The following is a 20,681-nucleotide window of genomic DNA, read 5'->3' as shown; positions in this document are numbered from 1 at the left end:
AACAAACCTGGATATATTACATTTGGTCCCCTCATCCAAATCATTGATATAGGTTGTGAATAGCTGAGGCCGAAGTACTGATCCTTGTGGTACCCCACCACACCTGCCAACCCTCTAAAAGTCCCGTTTATTCCAACTCTGTTTTCTGTCCATTAACCAATCCTCAATCCACGCTATTATATTACCCTCAATCCCATGAGTCCTAATTTTGTTTAATAACCTCTTGTGTGGCATCTTATCGAATACCTTCTGACAAACCAAATACACCACATCCACTGGTTCCCCCTTATCTATTCTGCTAGTTACAACCTCAAAAAACTAATAGATTTGTCAAACATGATTTCCCTTTCATGAATCCATGTTGACTTTGCACACTCCTATTATTTTCTAAGTGCCCTGTTACCACATCCGTGATAATATATGCTAGCATTTTCCCTACTACTGATATCAGGCTAATTGGTCTGTAATTCCATTTTCTCTCTCCGTCCATTCTTAAATAGCAGGGTTACATTTGCTACCATCCAATTCACGGGAACCGTTCTAGAATCTATGGAATTTTGGAAGATGACACCCAACGCATCCACTATGTCTATAGCCACCTCCTTAAAATCCCCTCGGATATAGGCCATCAGGTTCAGGGAATTTATCGGCCTTCAGTCCCATTAATTTCTCTAGTACTATTTTTTTAAATCAATACTAATTTCTTTCAGTTCTTCATTCTCGCTTGACCCTTGGTTCTCCACTATTTCTGGGAGATTTTTTGTGTCTTCTTCTGTGAAGACAGACACAAAGTATTTGGTTTGCCCAGTCCATATGAAAGTTAAAGTCCCCCATGATTAGTGTATTACTCTTGTTACATGCATCTCTAATTGCCCGATTTATACTCTGCCCGACTCTACAACCACTGTTAGGGGACCTGTAAACTACTCCCACTAGTGTTTTCCGCCCCTTGTTGTTTATTAGCTCCACCTAAACATTTTACATTTTATTTTTCTGAGCCAAGATCCTTTTTCTCTACTGTCTTTATTCGCCCCTTTATTATCAGAGCTAACCCTCCTCCTTTTCCATTCTTGCCTATCTCTTCTAAAAGTCAAATATCCTGGAATATTTAGCTCCCAACCTTGGTCACTCAGCAACCATGACTCTGTAATGGCTATTAAATCAAACCCATTTATTTCTATCAGCGCTATTAATTCATCTATTTTGTTGCGAATGCTTTGTGCATTCAGATATAGTACCTTTAGCTTAAACTTTTTTCTATTGTTTTCCTGATGTCACTTTAGTCACTAATGCCCTATTACCTTCATTAATCTTTGTCCTTTTCTGACCCACTTTGCTTATCTTTACCCAGATCACTACTCTGCTCTACAGCCTTAACATTTCTCTTACTGCTTTTAAATTTACGCTTTCCTGAATATTCCCACCCACCCTTCATTAGTTTAAAGCCCTATCTATGGCCCGAGCTATTCGATTCGCCAGAACACTGGTCCCAACCCGATTTAAGTGGAGCCTGCCCCAATGGATCAGCTCCCTCTTTCCCCAGTATTGCCGCCTGTACCCCATGAACTGAAACACCTGCTCCCCACACCACTCTTTGAGCCACATATTTAAACCTCTGATCTGTTTGTCCCTGTGCCAATTTGCTCGTGGCTCAGGTAGCAATCCAGCGATTATTACCGATGAGGTTCTGCGTTTTAATTTACCCGAGCTCCTCAAACTCTCTCAGCAGAACCTCATTTCTAGCTCGACTCATGTCGTTGGTTCTTACATGGACCACGACAACTGGGTCCTCCCCCTCCCACTCCAAATTCTTCTCCAGTTGGGAGAGGAAACATCCTTTACCCTGGCAGGCAACACAACCTTTAGAACTCCCGGTCGCGGCTGCAGAGAACAGGATCGATACCTCGGACTATACTGTCTCCTACCACTCCTCATCACTACCACATTCCTCTCAGGCACAGTAGAAACACCAACAATTAACTTTCACAAATAGTGATTCCAAAGCAAGAAGTGAGGGAGGGAATATTATTTTAGTTCAGGGTGGGAAAGATGGAGAAATGCAGCAATGTAATCAACTTAGTTCTTAATGCAGTTTAAAGTAACAGACAAATGGAGGATCAAATAGCTCTGAAAATTAAGCAAATACAACTTGGGAATAAACATAGAATTCCTCCCATAGCCAGTGTCTTCCCAGCTGCCTATGGGGTTGCCCAGTGTGCTGGTTAATGCAGCACTGTGGCCTGGAAAATGTTTGTACTTCAAACTCTTTCAATGAATTGTCATTGTAATCAAAGATTTGAGAGCGGCTAGCACGAGTTAAAATGACAGGCATTTGAACAAAACTCATTACATGCGCAATTTGGAGATATTCTACAAGGGCACACAGTGAATACTGTGACAATTATGTCCCGATAAATTATCCAATACCTAATGTTCATGAGAGAATGAAAATGGAAAAATCTCAACTGCTCAAAGGGACATTTGTACTGTTAAAGGGGCACTGCCATGTGGAACTTCAGGCTTGCAATGCAAATTTACGTATGTAACTTAAAGATGCATTCAACGGGATCAGTGAGCTGCAGCTCTGCCCAAATCTTTGACAGTCCTATTCAAAGATTTACACATTTCAATCTTCAATAATACTGTTCTGTTGGCATTAGCAGCTTAGACTGCAAGTGTAACTTTGATCTCTCACTTCCATGGTAATGCCCCTTTAATAAGCACGTTTCAGTTCATCTGTAAAGTCTGCAGTATATTGCCAACCAGCAGCTTAGTGCATCTACATGAAGCCAACAGCTGAGAGATGGAGAAACTCAAATTTTCTCTGCGCAATTCTCTCCTCTACACCTCCCCCCGCACCCCCAAACCCCACGTGCATGTGATGCAACAGAGCATGCTCAATCAGTGAGAAGCAGAGGTTGCACAGTACCTGACCAGCTGGTTGTAGATGTACAGCTGGAATTTGGGATGTAGGTTGGGGAAACAGACACTGAGAGAGGCCCAGTGATGAGACGTAAAGACAGAGAAGAAGTAGTGGACAGGAGAGCAGTGCCTACAAAAAGGAGGCAAAACAGGAGAAAAAAAGACAACAGCTGAGTATTACCCCAAAACTATTTCATCTTTTAGATACTCTAAAGAAAACCTCACGTTTTAAGCAGAAATTCCACTCTTAGCATAAAACCATTTGGTGTCTGACCTCCCTCAAACTCTGGCCTCGATCCAACTCCTTCTGCTGGCAGAGATTCTGTGAATTCAAATGGCACTCACCAAAGCTGATATCAACTCTGATCGCTCTTATTGGGAGGGTAGGTGGGGCGGGGGCAGTAGAACCTCAAGTACCAGAGCAGTCAACCCAATAGTTCAACCATAGCCTGCAAACCCATCGGAATATGGCTGAGTGTGGCAGCCAGCATTAGGATCTGAACCTACAATTACAGTTGATGTGGCAAAATATGTTCCTCGATGCTACATTCTCAGGGGTAGAGATCGTGTATGCACACTGACACACCTACTCTCGGAACTGGGCAGGGGAAAGGGAAGAGGGGTGAATTGAAACAATGGTCCATATTCGCATTACAGCCCCCACCCCAACACTCTCTAATCAATTGACTCTGGTGGGGTTAGTAAGGTTCTCTTCCCAGGACAGAGCTCTTCATTTCCAGCCAATGGGTGATAATTCAATCTTTGACTTTCACTGCTGTGCTTCCAATGGTGACTACTTGCAGAACTTCCCAGAAATGTTCCAGGGATTCTCATCTTTGCTCATCCGGCTATGGAGACTGGGCCAGACAGACACAGGACTGCAATTCACATTGGGTATCAGAGGATTGTCGCTTTCCTCCTTTGTGATTTGTGGAACTGTGCCATTGTGCTGGGACAGTGAGATCTATATAGCCATGACCCTCACTATTCAAAACTAAAAGAGGGCCTGTAACAAGTGGAAGGTGGTGTAATGAAATGGAGACCCACACTGCATGCTTCACTTCACTACCAAGTCTACAAGGGATAAAAAGGATAAAGAATTTGACATAAACCCCTGCACAAAGTAGATGACACCATGCTCAAATTGTCATAACTGTCTTCCCTACTCTTTCTCGAAGTGCAAGTAATAATTATTTTTAAAAGATCATAATGAAACATTTTGAAGAACTTTTTTTTTTTAAATGAAGTACTGCCCCTCCTTGCCATCATTCTCTAATTGATGGGGGAGACATTTGGCAATTCATCTTCAGCTGGCAGTAGGCTGAAGTAAACCAACATGATTCGGCCTTTGATTCTTCATCCCTCCATGTAGTGAAGTACATGGGTCTCCAAATAACCACTTCCTCCATCGTGAACTAAAGGTCACCAAGTGAGGAATCACAGACCTGGGGCCAGCACTCCATGGCACAGTACATTAGTGGTGTGTGGCAGTGTGCCACTGGGGTGCAAAACAATGACTTCAAACTCCCAGTGCAAGCAGTATGCATCACTCAACTCTTATTAAAGACATTTAGGACATCTATTCTAGATTTTCTCGAAACACTGCAGAGAAAGCATCTGTTAGTAGTTGTGTAGGATACAGGACGGAAACTGCAGTTGTGAGGGTTAGCACGGGCAAGCTGCATCACCTCACACAAGGACACCAAGCTGCAGCAACGTCATTACATTATCTGAAGTCACTTAATTCGAATTATCGGATGCCCTTTGACCACTCTGCATTATTTACATTGTTTAATTCAAAATGATTTGTTAAATGCAACAAATTTGAATTGTGGGTAGACCACACCCCACATGCATTTCGCCAGCAACTTGAGATAAACGGCTTCCAGAAATGAAAACTAAAAGCACACTGGACTGAATGAGGTGACACTCAACAGGATACTGAGCAACACCGTGTAGCCCACTAGTGAAAGTACCCAGGGGAAATACCGATACTTCCCCACCCAAAGAAAGTGGGGGAGATGCTCCCTTTTTGACACTTTGAAAGCTGGAATGAAGTTGAACCTGCTGTAATATGCTTTCTGAAATGAATCTATTAGCTGCAACTTTTAAAATGGAGGCACTTTAAACTGATAGCTCCCAGATTCCCTGACAAGTTACATAAGCCAACATTTAAGGTTTTTCTGTGAAGCTGAGTGCAAGTCAATTATCGATCAGTCTGTTACTTTTAAGAATGTCCACAGAGCCAGAAACTTAAACTAGCACAAAACAACTGGATCAGCTGCCTTCCATTTGGATGCAACTTACATTTATATATCGGGTAGATAACATCCCAAAATGCTTCACAGAGGCAAAGACCACACCTGGAGTACTGTGCAGGCAGCGGAAAGAGCGTGCGGCAAACCTGTCCCACCCACCCTTTCCCTCAACAACTATCTGTCCCACCTGTAACAGGGACTGTGGTCTCTTATTGGACTGTTCAGCCACCTAAGGACTCATTTTAAGAGTGGAAGCAAGTCTTCCTCGATTCCGAGGGACTGCCGATGATGATGATGGTCTCCTTATCCAAGGAAGGATATACTTGCCTTGGAGGTTCACTAGATTGATTCCTGGGATGAGAGGGCTGTCCTATGATGAGAGATTGTATAGAATGGACCTATACTCTCTGGAGTTTAGAATAATGAGAGGTAATCTCATTGAAACATAAGATTCTGAAGGAGATTGACAGGGTAGATGCTGAGAAGTTGTTTCCCCTGGCTGGAGAGTCCAGGGGGCACAGTCTCAGGATAAGGCCATTTAAGACTGAGATAAGGAGGAATTTCTTCACTCAGAGGGTAGTGAATCTTTGTAATTCTCTGCTAAAGAGGGCTGTGGATGCTAAGTCTCTGAATATATTCAAGCCGGAGATAGATAGATTTTTGGAGTCGAGGGGAATCAAGGGATATGGAGATCGGGCAGGAAAGTGCAGTTGAGATCGATGATCAGCCATGATCTTATTGAATGGCGGAGCAGGCTCGAGAGGCTGTCGGGCCCTATTCCTACTCCTATTTTTTTATGTTCTTATGTTCTCAAAATGAAAAAGCAAATGGGGAAGATATTATTAGGAGGGGTGACCAAAAACTTGACCGAAGAGGTGGATTTAAACAGGATCTTCAATAAAAGAAAAGCGGGGGAGATGGAGAGGTTTAGTGTGGCATGGGGCCTAGGTAGCTGAAAGCACAGCCAACATGAGGTGTGAAAGAAATTAGGGATGCACAAGAGGTTTGAACTGGAAGAGAGCCGAGATTTCGGAGGCAGCAGATATGAAGGTGTGAGGCCATGGAGGGATTTGAAGATGAGGATGAGAATTTTTAATTAAGAGGCGTTGCTGTACCTGGAGCCTTTTAGGTCAATGAGCATAGATCCGTTTAAGGGGAAGCTAAATAAAAATAAGGGGGGAAAGGAATGGAAGAATATGTTAATAAGATTAGATGAAGAAAGGCGGGAGGAGGCTCATGTGGAGCACAAACACCGGCATCGGCCTATTGGGCTGAATGGCCCATTCTGTGCTGTAAATACGACGTAATACTGTATAACTATGCAAGTTGAGAAGGTTGTTAAAAAAGCAAATTGGATCCTTAACTTTATTAATGCAGGCATAGAGCACAAAAGCAAGTTATGCTAAACTTTTATAAAACACTGGTCAGGCCTCAGCTGGAGTATTTTGTTCAATTCTGGAAACCACACTTTAGGACGGATATCCAGGCCTTAGAAAAGGTAGAGAGATTTACTCGAACATCAGGGATGTACAGTAAGTAGAGATACTAGAGACGCTAGGGTTGGTCTCCTTAGAGCAGAGAAGGTTAAGAGGAGATTTGATAGGGGTGGTCAAAATCATGAACAGTTTGGATAGAGTAAAGGAGGAAAAACTGTTTCTAGTGACAGAAAGATCAGTAACCAGAGAACAGATTCAATGGTCATTTTCAATAGGGAATTGGATCAATACTTGAAGGGAAAACATTGTTGCCGGGTGATGAGTTATGAGGAAAGAGCAGGGGAATGGGACATTGAATAGCTGTACCAAAGAGCCAGCACAGGCACGATTGCCCGAAGGGCCTCCTTCTGTGCTGTGTCATGTTGATTCTAACATTAAGTAGTATGGGGGACAGGAAGAGAAATTAGGTGGTCGGCAGTTAAGTGGGAATGCGGTCAAGAGAGCAGGAAGTGGGTCTCATGGAAAAGGTGTGCTCGGAGAGGGCATAAGAGAAGGATGAGAAACCAGAAATGGATTGGGGTTTTCAGATGTAGGGCAAGGGGTGTGGAGGTGGGGCAGAGTTTAGATGGGTGGTTTGACTTGGTAACAAAGGTTCATAGGAACAGCAGACCATTCAGCTCCTCAAGCCTATTCTGCCATTCAATTTGATTAAGGCTCATTTGTATCTCAACTCAATTTTTACCACTATTGTTCCATATCCCTCGATACCCTTATTTAACGAAAAGCTACCAATCTCAGTCTTGAAAATTCCAATCGTCTCAGCATCATCTGCCGTTCAGAAGAGACCCAGATTTCTACTACCCAGTGTGTAAAGAAGGACTTCCTGATCTCCCTCCTAAACAGCCTAGCTCTAATTTTAAGATTATGCTCTCTTATTCTGGATTCGCCAACCAGAGGAAATAGTTTCTCTGTATCTACATTATAAATATCATCTACCTTAATCATTTTAAATATCTCGTTTAGATCAACCTTGCAATCTCAAGGGAATACAAACCTAGTTCATGCAAATTGTCCTCATAATTTAACCTTTAAGCCCTGGTATCACAGAACAGTATGGCACAGAAAGAGGCCATTCAGCCCATCGAGTCTGCGCCATTTCTGGCCAATCCGCACTGCACTCTTCCAAAGGGTGAAGCAGCAGTTTCTGGTGAACGGATCGTTTGTCTTAGTCACAAAGACATCAATGAGCTTGTTCCATTTGCTGTTGCTGGAAATGAAGGTGGTTGGGGTTTAAAGAGAGGGTTGGTAGAGGAGAAAAAACAGGATGTTTCTGGCATAGTGGGCAGTTTTGTGAGTGGAGTGCAAGGCCCATCAACACTTCATATAGTCCAGCCAGATCTGGTGACGAATAGCTCACCCAGTGCACGCCAGATATGCTCAAGTACTCCCTTGGACATCAGGGAACGAAGATGGAGTCCATACCAGGGGAACAGCCGGGTTGGGAGAGAATAAAGGTAAGGCAGTTCCAAATTCGAAACTGCAATTGTTAATGACTTTGTGGTACGTTTCTTCGAAAGGACAGGCGCAGAGGAAATCCGACTGGAAAGAGGTAGGAGATGTGGGTGGTGAGTAACACAAGGTGGTGGTTAGAGACAGCGTCAGTGACCGAGACCACTGCAAAAGAGAGCCCACCAGAGATGGCAAGGCCATGAATATGGTTAGGCAAGGTTGCATGGAGGGAGAGGTTAAGTGAAGACAGGAGGGCAGTAAATTCAAAGAGAAACAAAGGGAGCCAAGATGAAGACTGAAATCACTGACCATGAAAATGCATCAGTGCAGAGGCTGATGGAGGAAAGGAGGAAGGAGATTTGGGGAAGAAACTCAAGGCAGGGCCTGGAGAAGGCGGGGGGGGGGGGGGGGTGGGGGGCAGGGGGAGGAGACAATTGAGGACTTTAAATTAGAAGTGAGAGGCTGGAAAAGGGCGAGGAGCTTAAAGAAAGAGAAGGCACCTGAGAAGTAGGGGAAAGAGACCAAGCCAGGCCTTGGTGACAAGGGCCATACCTCCACCACAGCAGTTTAGGTGGGGCACATAGTAGAAATTATAGCCAGGCGGGGAGGCTTCAGTAAGGGGCAAAGCGTCACCAACTGTAAGCTACGTTTCAGTCAAAGCCAGGACGTCAATGCAAACATTTAAAATATAGTTGTGGATGGCAAAAGTCTGGTTCATGATTTAACAGACATTCTGGAAGGAAATGTGGAGAAGGGCGACGATCGATCCGCTGCCAGAATCGAAGAGAGTAACGGTAGGTGACGTGAGTGGGACGGGAAGGAGGTGGGTAATGTTCCGCACTGCAAAGTTCGGTGACAGAAGAGGATGGGGCAATTGGGGCTGCTGCTCATAAGTGGGCAGCAACGGATATCTCGATGGGCCCAGAGAATGCTAAGAGGGGCACAGAGGGCATCGGTGGCTTTATTCGAAGAAGGTTTAAGCCTGAAGTGGCTGAAGAGTAGGAACATAGAGGAGTAGTGGAGCAATGATCGACTGGGGTAGGGATGGGGTGGGGGGGCGTCAGGGAAGAGAGACAAGAAAAATGGTGTGACTGGGTGACAGGAAGGAGGATAGACAGGAATGAAAGGTCCAAGAGAAGAAAAAAGGATATAGAAGGAATGATCTTGATTCCAGAATGACAGCCAAAATGCACACGTGAATGGACACAAGAGGAACTTGGGCTTACATCGGCAAGGCAGAGACAATGGTAATCTACCTTCCACGCAATGCCGATGCTTTCCAAAAGCTTTCCCCAAGTATTTTTAAATGTATTTCCATAACCAGCCATGACTTCCTCCCCCTCAACAAACAATCCTTTGAAGTTAGTTTTGTGTTATTAATTTCCACTTGTCTAATCGCTTAACCGTTTCACATTTTTACTTTCACCATGTAAAAACGGGAATTACAAGTCCTCTTGGGAAGTGGGACGGGGGAAATCACCATCAGGTTTTGGAGCTGGATTGAAACTTCAGGAACTCCTCTACCCTTTTTGATATCTTATCCTTGTATTCAAATTCCTCCATGGCCTCACCACTTCCTAACTCTAATCTCCTCCAGCCCCACAACCCTGATATATATCTGCACTCCTCAAATTCTGACCTCTTGAGCATCCCCGATTTGAATCACTCCATCATCGGTGGCTGTGCCTTCAGCTGCCGAGGCCTCAAGCTATGGAATTCCCTCCCTAAACCTCTTCGCCTCTCTACCTCTCTTTCCTCCTTTAAGACACCCGTTACAACCTACCTCTTCAACCAAGTTTTTGGTCATCTGCCCCAATATCTCCTGACGTGGCTCAGTATCAAATTTGGTTTTTACAACACTCCTGTGAAGCACCTTGGAACGTTTTACTACGATAAAGGCGCTATACAAACACAGGTTGTTGCTGCTGTTATTATTTTGATAGCTGTAGTATCATTTTATCATCAACATCAAGCTCATGAACCAATGGCAGAAGCCCACAAATTCACATGCACTTCTGTCAGTACTTCTGCCCTGATGCTTTTCTCCAGTTTTAAGTTGGGGCATTAAATCAGAACTACACAGAAAGCTTACTAATGTCCCTCCCTACTCAGAGGGTAAGAGTAAGTATTGTTAGCACGTACAGGCCTTTGCATAAAACAGAACCACACACAAGCAGCTCACTGAGATCATGCACGATTAAATCAATGCGTTCAAACTGGAGACTTGCTGCAGAGGTCAGGCTCTGCTCTTACCTGATTTGTGGGTTGACATCTTTCTACCACTCTTATGGCAACATATCAACAGGAATCATGCAGAACCGTTTCAGATAGTCTTTGAACATATATAGGCTTCACTGTTTACTTCACGTGAAAAGTCTAAACGCTTGCTTTCCGTGACCAAATGCTCAGCCAAACGAGGAGGCTATTTATCCACAAAATGTATCTCAAAGTTTATCTCGAAGATTAGGATTTGCTAATTTCCCACAAGTATTGTTCAAACTCTGAACTCTGTCTCCAAGATCTCTATTTATTTTTGAAATAGGGTATACCCTCACTATTTCGCCTCAAAGGTAACTGGATAACCGCTCTACTTCTATTTCAGTTTTTTTGGTTCATTTAGGGTGAGGTTCACGCACTTCGTTCGCTGGAATTACTCACAGCAACCATCTCTGTACATCAGAAGCCTCGTGCATGTTTTCCATTGTTCCCATGGTCACTCGATATTGCTTCTCAAGTGATCTTATTGGTTACCTCCAGCATACTGGCAAACTGGCTTTTATTTGGGACATCCTGCTTCAGTCATTATCCAAATTAAATACGGTATCTTAGAGCAGCTCAAACAGGCATGAGGCCCATCTTCCTAAGGGGGCTGTCCCTAGTTCTCATTAGATATTCCATCACTGGACACCACCAGGTTTAAAGATCTGTACCAGGACAGCACGAACAAGATAGAATAGGGAAGATGAAATGAAGAAAGACTCTGACCTTCATTGGTCCTCACTAGGCCATGGTTAGCATTTCTCTGAATATAACCTGAAAGGAGTGATCTACTCCTTTAAACCCAAGGATGGACCTTCAATGCCAATCTAACAACCCATGTGCCTGCCACCAACAGCCTTTGCTTGCCAACTATTGTGGGGAACTTGTAGGTTGGTACCGCCTAATTTTCCGCAAGCTTTGGTGACACTCGTCTTTGCTGTATAAAGAGCAATATCCTCCTAAAGCCACATTCTGCCAGCATGAAACTTTAACGCAACATTATCCAAACTTGTTGCGTCCATTTGACAAGGTCCCACAATGTATCAGCTGCAGCCATCCCTCAGCTCCAAAGGACATTGCTCATGGAGCCTACCCACAGGTGTGTGATCCAAAAAGAAAATGAAATACTTCTTATTGTGCCAACGAGTTTTTAACATATTCACCTGTAACCTTTGCTTCTCTTCATTGGCATTAGAGACCCTTCAATCACCCCCTTGTTCAAGGTATCAAATTTGTCTCAGGCTTTGAAAGTCTGGCAACCTAAACTCATTTGAAACTCAGTTACAAACAGAAAATTATCTCAACCGACATGCAGTTTGCGACCATCAGCCATCACAGCATGCGCAATATGGGGGAGAGAGAAACAGCGGGTCACTGGGGAAGGGCTTCTTGCTTTGAATAACTGTACAATCAGCAGATAAATTCCATGAAAATATCAATTCTCAGAACAGATGGTCAGTTAAATAAAGACCATCAAAATCAGCACATCAGTCTCATCTAACTTATTCCTATTTAATAACCAAGAAAAAGTGTACATTGTAAAACTGGCAATACCAGCAAGATTAAGGACAATAAAATTGAAATGTACCCCCACTTCACCCCCGCCCCCACCGAAGGACAGGGTGAGCTTTCCACCAGTAAAAGTCTTCACTTTCACAATTCAATTCCATGAGGCTTGGGCCAGAGCTTTGGAACAAAGGGTGCTGACAAATAACGAGGGAAAGAAAAAAATACAGCCAGAGTTCCCACAGAGGCCGGCTGACAGTGCATTCACACTTGGACTTGGCTGCCCCATTCCTGGGGTCAAAGGTCAAATGCCCCATCACCTCAGAGCGCCTGTGGAATCACATTGTCCAGCAATCACCACCAGCTTTGGGAGGTGGGGAAGTTAAATGGTGGTGGGGGGGGGGGGAAACAGTTCCGAGCAGAACTGTGAAACTTGGAACGGGCGTTTTATCCAATGACGAAAAGCAAACATTCCAAGTGGAGTGTGTTAATGGGAAGCTCCAAGCGATGCCCAACATAGCCTCTTATGTTGTATCTCGGCAATGTCAGCTCTCGCTCTCTCTCTCTCCCCCTTCTGCCTGCACCAGCTGACAAATGGATGGGCGAGAACGGAGTGGGTTGGGGTTGCCAGATTTTCACAGCAGTCGACGTTAAAGAAGCCCCAACAGGTAAGTATGTATGGCATTACTTTTCATCCATGTGGCTGCGCATCTTCTTCAGTTTCTGCATGATGCTGCTGGTCTCGCTGCCCGAGATAGAAACGGGGGAGGGGCTCCGTGTCTCCACATCGGTTTGCAAGGGACTGGAAGCGTGGCTCACTTTAGAAACGTTCTCTTCCTCCAGTTGTTCCGCGCTCCGCAGCTCCTAAAATGAAAAAAGTTGTTACTGAGACAGAGAGATTGTGCTCAAGAATACACCAAGATGGCTCCTGTGGAAAGGTTTGACAGTCCCCTTGATAAAATGCAACATCCCCACTGACACCTGGGAGTCCCTGGTCAAAGACCGCCCTAAGTGGAGGAAGTGCATCCAGGAGGGCGTTGAGCACCTCGAGTCTCGTCGCCGAGAGCATGCAGAAACCAAGCGCAGGCAATGGGAAGGAGCGTGCGGCAAACCAGTCCCACCCACCCTTTCCTTCAACCACTGTCTGTCCCACCTGTGACAGAGACTGTAATTCCTGTATTGGACTGTTCAGTCACCTAAGAACTCACTTTTAGAGTGGAACAAGTCTTCCTCAATTTCGAGGGACTGCCTATGATGGTGGTTCTGGAATTTGTTGGGACAAAATGCAGCTGAGATTTACTAGAATCAGTTTCCAGGACTGCTTACCCCTCCCGTGCAGGGAGAACTATTTGCTGTTTTTAAGCAAGGGTATTTATTAAGGGACAAAGGCGGGTAGATGGGAGTCGAGGTCCAGATCAGCCATGATCTAACGGAATGGCGAAACAGGTGCGAGGGGCTGGAAGGCTGATTCCTGTTCCTATGCACTGTGTTATCAAGTGTTACTGTATTTTGATCTAATGTAGAATATGCTGATTGGGTTAGATGGAGGTGGAAGGAGGCTCATGTGGAGATACCAGTTAGGCCGAATGACCTGTTTCTGTGTTGTAAATTCTATGTAATATAGAACAACACTCGATTGCACATGAACAGTAAGGTGAGGGCACACGATCAAAATACCTTTTGTGACACAAACAGTTATACCTCTGTATGCAGTTGTACACACAGAGATTTGGCCTCAATAGAAGAACAAAAAAAACATATGGCCATTTGGCCCCTCGAGCCTGCTCTGCCATTTAATAAGATCATGGCTGATCTGATAATGGACTCAGCTCCACTTCCCTGCCCACTCCCCATAACCCTTTACTCCCTTATCGCTCAAAAATCTGTTTATCTCCTCCTTAAATATATTCAATGGCCCAGCCTCCACAGCTCTCTGCGACAGAGAATTCCACAGATTTACAACCCTCAGAAGAAATTTCTCATCTCAGTTTTAAATGGGCAGCCTCTTATTCTAAGACTATGCCCCCTAGTTTTAGTTTCCCCTGAGTGGAAATATCCTCTCTGCATCCACCTTGTCGAACCCCCTCATTTTCTTATAAGTTTCAATAAGATCACCTCTCATTCTTCTGAATTCCAATGTGCATAGGCCCAACCTACTCAACCTATCCTCATAAGTCAACCCCCTCATCTCCGGAATCAACCTAGCCCTAACCCTGACTGAAGACTGAATGTAAACATGTTACCTTCTCTGTAAAATTACTGGGAGACTGAAGCTGGTATTCCTCACCAACAGGATAGCCTTTACTTGCTTATAACTCTCCTTGTAAAATGTTAAACCTTTCAATTACATTGTCATTCTAACATGGAGTACAGACTTTGCTGAACAGCAAGCTTGTATTGTACAAGATCCCCATTTATGCTCAGGGACACGCAGTTGCTTATTTTCCAGAGTAACCTTGCACTGAACAGTTCGGTAGTACACCTTCCGCGCATGGTGCGTACAAGGTGGGGTACTGACCAGCTTGCCCTCTCCAGCTGATTTGAGCTTCTCCTGTATTTTGATGGTGGTCTGACGCATGCGCTGAATCTCCTCCTGCTGTTTCAGGATCAGCTGCCTCTCCTTCCGAGCAGCCCTGTTGGCTTCTTGTAGACGTTTGATTTCAGCCTGTGGCAAAAGTGAGGGGGCAAAGTTATAAACAAAACAGTCGGGGAGGAAGAGGATGTTGACCGTGAACAACAGTGTGCCATGGTGTGACCATGGACAAAAGTCGCCAGATGAGGTCAGGCGATACATTGCTACAGCCCAGGGAGTTGCAAGCTACGCAGTCCAATGCATTGCTCATCTAAAAGATTGAGGTGGAACTGTGCATCTTTTATAGCACGCAAAGCTTTTTCATAGTGCAAGCTTTTCCACCTTTTAAATGAAATTTGTGTGTTGCACTAACCTCAACAGATCAGTAGGTCATCGACTTGAAACATTAACTCTGTTTCTCTCTCCACAGATGCTGAGTGTTCCCAGCATTTTGGGGGTTTTATTTCAGCTGGTCCCAGGTTTGATTCCTGGTCTGTGGTGAGCTAACCCATCTCATCTGGGTGGATGAAGTCTTAAAATTGCCCTCGGTGCCCTTGTGCTTCAGGAAGGAGTGGGGGAACAGGAACAGGAACAAAAGGCTATGGTTCCCTCTCCCGAGAAGTGCTGAGAGACTCCCGCTGGGAAGTTGGAATGTATGTTGAGTGAACACAAAATCTGGCCCATCAGTGATGGCCTTCACGGCAAATAACAAGGCAACATTTACAGTCTGTGCGAAGCTACCAGCGGACTGCCAGCACCTGGACCAACCACAGAGCAGCAAGAAGCAGCACCCTCAGGGGGAGCAAAGTGTGTGGGGCGGGGAAGTCAAACCAGCAATTCGTGAATGTGACGGGACAAAGGGAAACAGGTAACAGGCCCAAGGTCAGACAATGCTTTACAACAATATCTTCGAGCACACCCCGATGAGTGTTATAATGGTGGGACCGGCAAAAGAGAGGAATCAAAGGATAGAAAGAGGTTGATGTACAGTAAAGGTAAAAGATGCAAGAAAGGTGCATCGAGACACATCCACAGAGCAGCTCAATACCAGGGATTGGGGGGGGGGGGGGGGGGGTAAAGAGAGAGAGAGAGAGAGAGAGAGAGAGGGAGAGAGGGAGAGAGGGAGAGAGGGAGAGAGGGAGAGACAAGTGTTGGTCAAACAGAGGTGCCTTGTGGAAAAGTATGTTCTAAAAAGAGTGCACATCTGAAGAAATTAAAAACAAAGGTAAGCTGCTTGAATGAGATGCACTTCAGAGTAGTTCTGGGATACAGAGAGAGAGGGAGAGAGAGAGAAGGGTCCAAGTGTAGTGGTTTGGGAAATATGCCCTGCTTTTGTTTTTATTCCGATTCCAGGAGACCAGTATCTGTGAGCTACAAAAAACTGGGGCTATAGGTCTCCTGGAAGGGTTAGGAAGCTGGATTTAGTGTGAACACGGAGCTGGCTTATGGATTCCACATTCCCAGCAACAAATTAAAACCAGCATCAATATAAAAGTAAAGCGTGCAACTGGAGCGGGGAAAGCTTGTCTGATGAAAAATATAACAGTTTTTCCGTAACATAGCAAACGAAGGGCACATGACAACCAGCCTTAGATGACTCCTATTATTTTGTGCATCCATTGCAGCAAATGGCAGATGGTTCATTTCTCTCATGGGGGGGAAAAGGAGGACAACAATTTCAAAGAACATTAAACCCACAAGTTGCATAAAATGTATTCCGGGCCCATGTGCAAGCATTTCTCTTGTGACTTTGCTAATAATCATCCCTTCCATCATCGCTAATGTACAGGTATGTTCCTAAAGACAGTCATAGTAAAAATTCTCCAGTGGGAAAATTGTGTTCAGATGCACCGTGTAACTTGTTATATTGTATCCCCAGCTATAGGATTATACAAGATTTATTGTTGGTATATCAAGGAAAAACTGGAGACTTCATAAGCCTCCAACTGAGAACGCTGGGGTAGAGTGCCCCCCTCATTCAGTCAATGGGCAGTGAATCTAGCCCCATACCTCCTTTTGGTTTTCAATGAGTATTACCTGCTCCTGCTGCAGCCTGAGAAGCAGTCCACGCTGTCTCTTGCGGATGGGTGGCATCTTGTCATCTTCCCCTTTGTCTCTCAGGCGCCTGGTTAAAAGAGTGTGTGGTAAAGTCACATGGTGCAATGACGGCCTACCTTCGACAGAATGTGTAAATCAGCCCGTGTACAACGGGTAATTTTTGAAAGTCAAACCATTTCATTGTTCAGAACAGACTGAAGTGCAGTTTTCACCACTACTGCGTTGGCAACCAAACCAACAGCAGGATGATCAGAGATTGAGATAACATGTCTTAAGCAGCATGTCCTTTTTGAAAATGTCCATCTTTAGTTCCTTTCCATGTTTGTCATACTGAACTTGGAGAAAAACTATTTTCGCGGGAGGCTGCTTATTCTCGAATCGTTGAAAGTTTAATGGGGAAGCATTGTCTAAGAGCACTTTTTGGTCAAAGTTTTCCCCATCCTTTTTCCAATGACAAAGAGTGGGAATACTTGTAACAAGACAAGCTGTCCCTTTAAATGAATAACTGGCAGATCCCAGCCTATGACTGCAGGATTGGAATTACCAAACAAATTGTAACTTTCAAAACAATGAATTGACAATTTGTACCATCAAGTTGTCATAATCTAAAATCAAGCAGTTCTAATTTGAAGGTCTTTTTCACCCAGTCCTACACTATGCTAACACAGCAGTTTGCAATTTAAGTTTATTGCATAGATACTAACTCCCTATGTCAGGGTGGAACAGCTCTCCCAGGTACCAAGTGTGCCTCAGTTAAAAGGCTGTCTTTAATTTAATGGAATGCAGTTACATCAGTTCTGACATTGTTTATGTAATTAAAATCAAAGTTAGGAGCAAAGCAACAAATTATCTATTTTAATAACTTTTTACTATGCTTTCTTTGAGGGACAGTGAGCAATTTGCTGCAGTGTTAAAGTGGGGATAGTTTCAGGACAAGGTCATACAAAACAATGGAGATACTGTCGAGTTACAAAATGGTCAAACTGGCAGAAGAAGAATGTAACTGTGAGACTAATTGTGCGTCTTAGATGTAGTGGAGTTGGGGCAGAGGACACATCTCACTTCAATCGTTACTAAATATTAACGGTACAGCAGTACAGGAAAGCTGCAGCTCTTCTGTTGTAAGGTGAGTAGGCTGAGTTAATTTAAGGTTGTTACATCTGTGACAGAAGAACGAACGGTCTTGGCCTGAGTCCTTCTGACCTGGAGGAATGGGATAGAAAATCCCTTAGAATCACAGTCTGCAGGTGGAGTGTACCATACCTGCCTTGTGCTAGCAGGTAAGATTACCTACCCACAAACACACAGATCTGTATGGGTTCAGAAGCAACCAGACGGAGAGGATCAGTGATCTCTCTCTTTGGGTTAATGTCTCTGGAAATTGAGATACTTTTCCATTCACCATCCTGGACTTGTTGATACCTCTCCTCACACTTCTCCCCACCCAATCAATGAATGGATAGCAAGATGGAATCTCCCCTCACACCCCATGGATAGCAAGATGGAATCTCCCCTCACACCCCATGGATAGCAAGATGGAATCCCCCCTCTCACCCCACCCAATCAATGAATGGATAACAAGATGGAATCTCACCTCACACCCCATCCAATCAATGAATGGCTAACAAGATGGAATCTCCCCTCATACTCCACCCAATCAATGAATGGATAGCAAGATGGAATCTCCCCTCACACCCCATGGATAGCAAGATGGAATCTCCCCTCACACCCCACCCAATCAATGAATGGATAACAAGATGGAATCTCACCTCACACCCCATCCAATCAATGAATGGCTAACAAGATGGAATCTCCCCTCATACTCCACCCAATCAATGAATGGATAGCAAGATGGAATCTCCCCTCACACCCCATCCAATCAATGAATGGATAACAAGATGGAATCTCCCCTCACACCCCATGGATAGCAAGATGGAATCTCCCCTCACATCCCATCCAATCAATGAATGGATAACAAGATGGAATCTCCCCTCACACCCCATGGATAGCAAGATGGAATCTCCCCTCACACCCCACCCAATCAGTGAATGGATAACAAGATGGAATCTCACCTCACACCCCATCCAATCAATGAATGGCTAACAAGATGGAATCTCCCCTCATACTCCACCCAATCAATGAATGGATAGCAAGATGGAATCTCCTCTCACACCCCATCCAATCAATGAATGGATAACAAGATGGAATCGCCCCCTCACACCCCACCCAATGAATGGATAACAAGATGGACAATCAGTACAAACGATCTTCTTCCTCTTCTGCCTGCACCCATCTTTTAGGTGCAGAGTCAAGAAGTGGTGCAGTTTGAATTGGTGCATTAACAGTGTTGAGCCCAATCATACGAGTCATCTACTCCTCCCCCTACAGAGGCTTAAGCAGCCATGATTCAATCTAGGAAAAACCTGCAACCTTAGTCCAATACTCAGAGGCAATTTAAGCCAGCCAGCATTTCAGTAAAAGCAAATTTCACCAAAATACGCTCACACATTTAAGAAAAAATTACGGACTTGGTTGGGTGATCCAGAGACCTGGACAAAATATCTAGACAAGACAAGTTCAAATTGCACCATGACAGTTTGAGAATCTAAATTTAGTTTAAAGAAATTCTGGAAATAAAAAGTTGGTCTCAGTAAAATAACCATGAATCTGTTGAATTGTCATAAAAACCCAACTGTTTCACGAATGTCCTTTAGCGAAGGAATCCTGATGTCCTTGCCCAGCGGGGCCTACATGTGACTCCAGTCCCACACCAGCATGGTTGACTCTTGACTGCGCTCTGAAGTCGACTAGCAAGACACTTGGCTGCATCTATCTGCTTCAAAATCCTAGAACCCCCGACCTAACAGCACTGTGGGAGTACCTTCACCACATGGACTGCAGCAGTTCAAGGCAGTGGCTCACCACCATCTTCTCAAGAACATAAGAATTAGGAACAGGAGTAGGCCATCTAGCCCCTCGAGCCTGCTCCGCCATTCAGCACTGGCCGTGGACTCAGCTCCACTTACCCACCCGCTCCCCGTAACCCTTAATTCCCTTATTGGTTAAAAATCTATCTATCTGTGATTTGAAAACATTCAATGAGCTAGCCTCAACTGCTTCCTTGGGCAGAGAATTCCACAGATTCACAACCCTCTGGGAGAAGAAATTCCTTCTCAACTCGGTTTTAAATTGGCTCCCCCGTATTTTGAGGCTGTGCCCCCTAGTTCTAGTCTCCCCGACCAGTGGAAACAACTTCTCTGCCTCTATCTTGTCTATCCCTTTCATTATTTTAAATGTTTCTATAAGATCCGCCCTCATCCTTCTGAACTTCAACGAGTAAAGACCCAGTCTACTCAATCTATCATCATAAGGTAACCTCCTCATCTCCGGAATCAGCCTAGTGAATCGTCTCTGTACCCCCTCCAAGGCTAGCATATCCTTCCTTAAGTAAGGTGACCAAAACTGCACGCAGTACTCCAGGTGCGGCCTTACCAATACCCTGTACAGTTGCAGCAGGACCTCCCTGCTTTTGTACTCCATCCCTCTCGCAATGAAGGCCAACATTCCATTTGCCTTCCTGATTACCTGCTGCACCTGCAAACTAACTTTTTGGGATTCACTGCCTGCCTCTCTTCCGCTCTTACATCCGGTCCAGGGTGTCCTTGGAGATGGAGCACGCGGTGTCCACCGGTACGCTCGCGGCCTTCCGCGAGAGGTGGGCACCGGAGGGACTGGAGTGCATCATCACGCCCGGCAACCAAATTTTAATTTGATTTTACGTTTTAAAGTTTAATTTGTTTTAAATGCCGGTGCTTTTAGTGTCCCCCTCTCCTTTTATAGGGGGCACTGGAAAAAGGAAAAAATTTGATTTTAGTGCCCAAAAATAAAAAAAAAAGGGCCTTGTAAATGTCTGATGTGTCATCCAGGTCGGGTGGCACGGATACATGTTTTATGTTGTGCAGGTAGACTCAAAGAGTTTCATGCACAAGGACCCCAGGTCCCTCTGCACCGCAGCATGTTGTAATTTCTTCCCATTCAAATAATATTCCCTTTTACTGTTTTTTTTTCCAAGGTGAATGACCTCACATTTTCAGACATTGTATTCCATCTGCCAAACCTTAGCCCATTCGCTTAACCTATCTAAATCTCTTTGCAGCCTCT

General features: G+C 44.6%; 1 protein-coding gene across 5 annotated transcripts in view; it reads right to left on the bottom strand.

Annotated features, from left to right (window-relative positions):
• cep350 (centrosomal protein 350) overlaps positions 1-20,681 on the bottom strand; it is a 190,560-nt gene that overhangs the window by 42,225 nt on the left and 127,654 nt on the right. For 4 of the 5 annotated variants that reach the window (XM_070887454.1, XM_070887457.1, XM_070887459.1 and 1 more), the window contains 4 exons: positions 16,500-16,587; positions 14,409-14,555; positions 12,579-12,754; positions 2,930-3,052 (listed from right to left, as the gene is read on the bottom strand). In XM_070887454.1, the coding sequence (XP_070743555.1) occupies positions 2,930-3,052; positions 12,579-12,754; positions 14,409-14,555; positions 16,500-16,587 (534 nt within the window). The remainder of the gene's footprint in view (positions 1-2,929; positions 3,053-12,578; positions 12,755-14,408; positions 14,556-16,499; positions 16,588-20,681) is intronic. The other variant, XM_070887458.1, reaches the window with a different exon arrangement.

Source organism: Pristiophorus japonicus, chromosome 8 (genome assembly GCF_044704955.1).
Source record: "Pristiophorus japonicus isolate sPriJap1 chromosome 8, sPriJap1.hap1, whole genome shotgun sequence".
NCBI lineage: Eukaryota > Metazoa > Chordata > Chondrichthyes > Pristiophoridae > Pristiophorus > Pristiophorus japonicus.
Note: the sequence above shows the minus strand (reverse complement) of the source record. Positions and strands in the feature narration are given on the sequence as shown.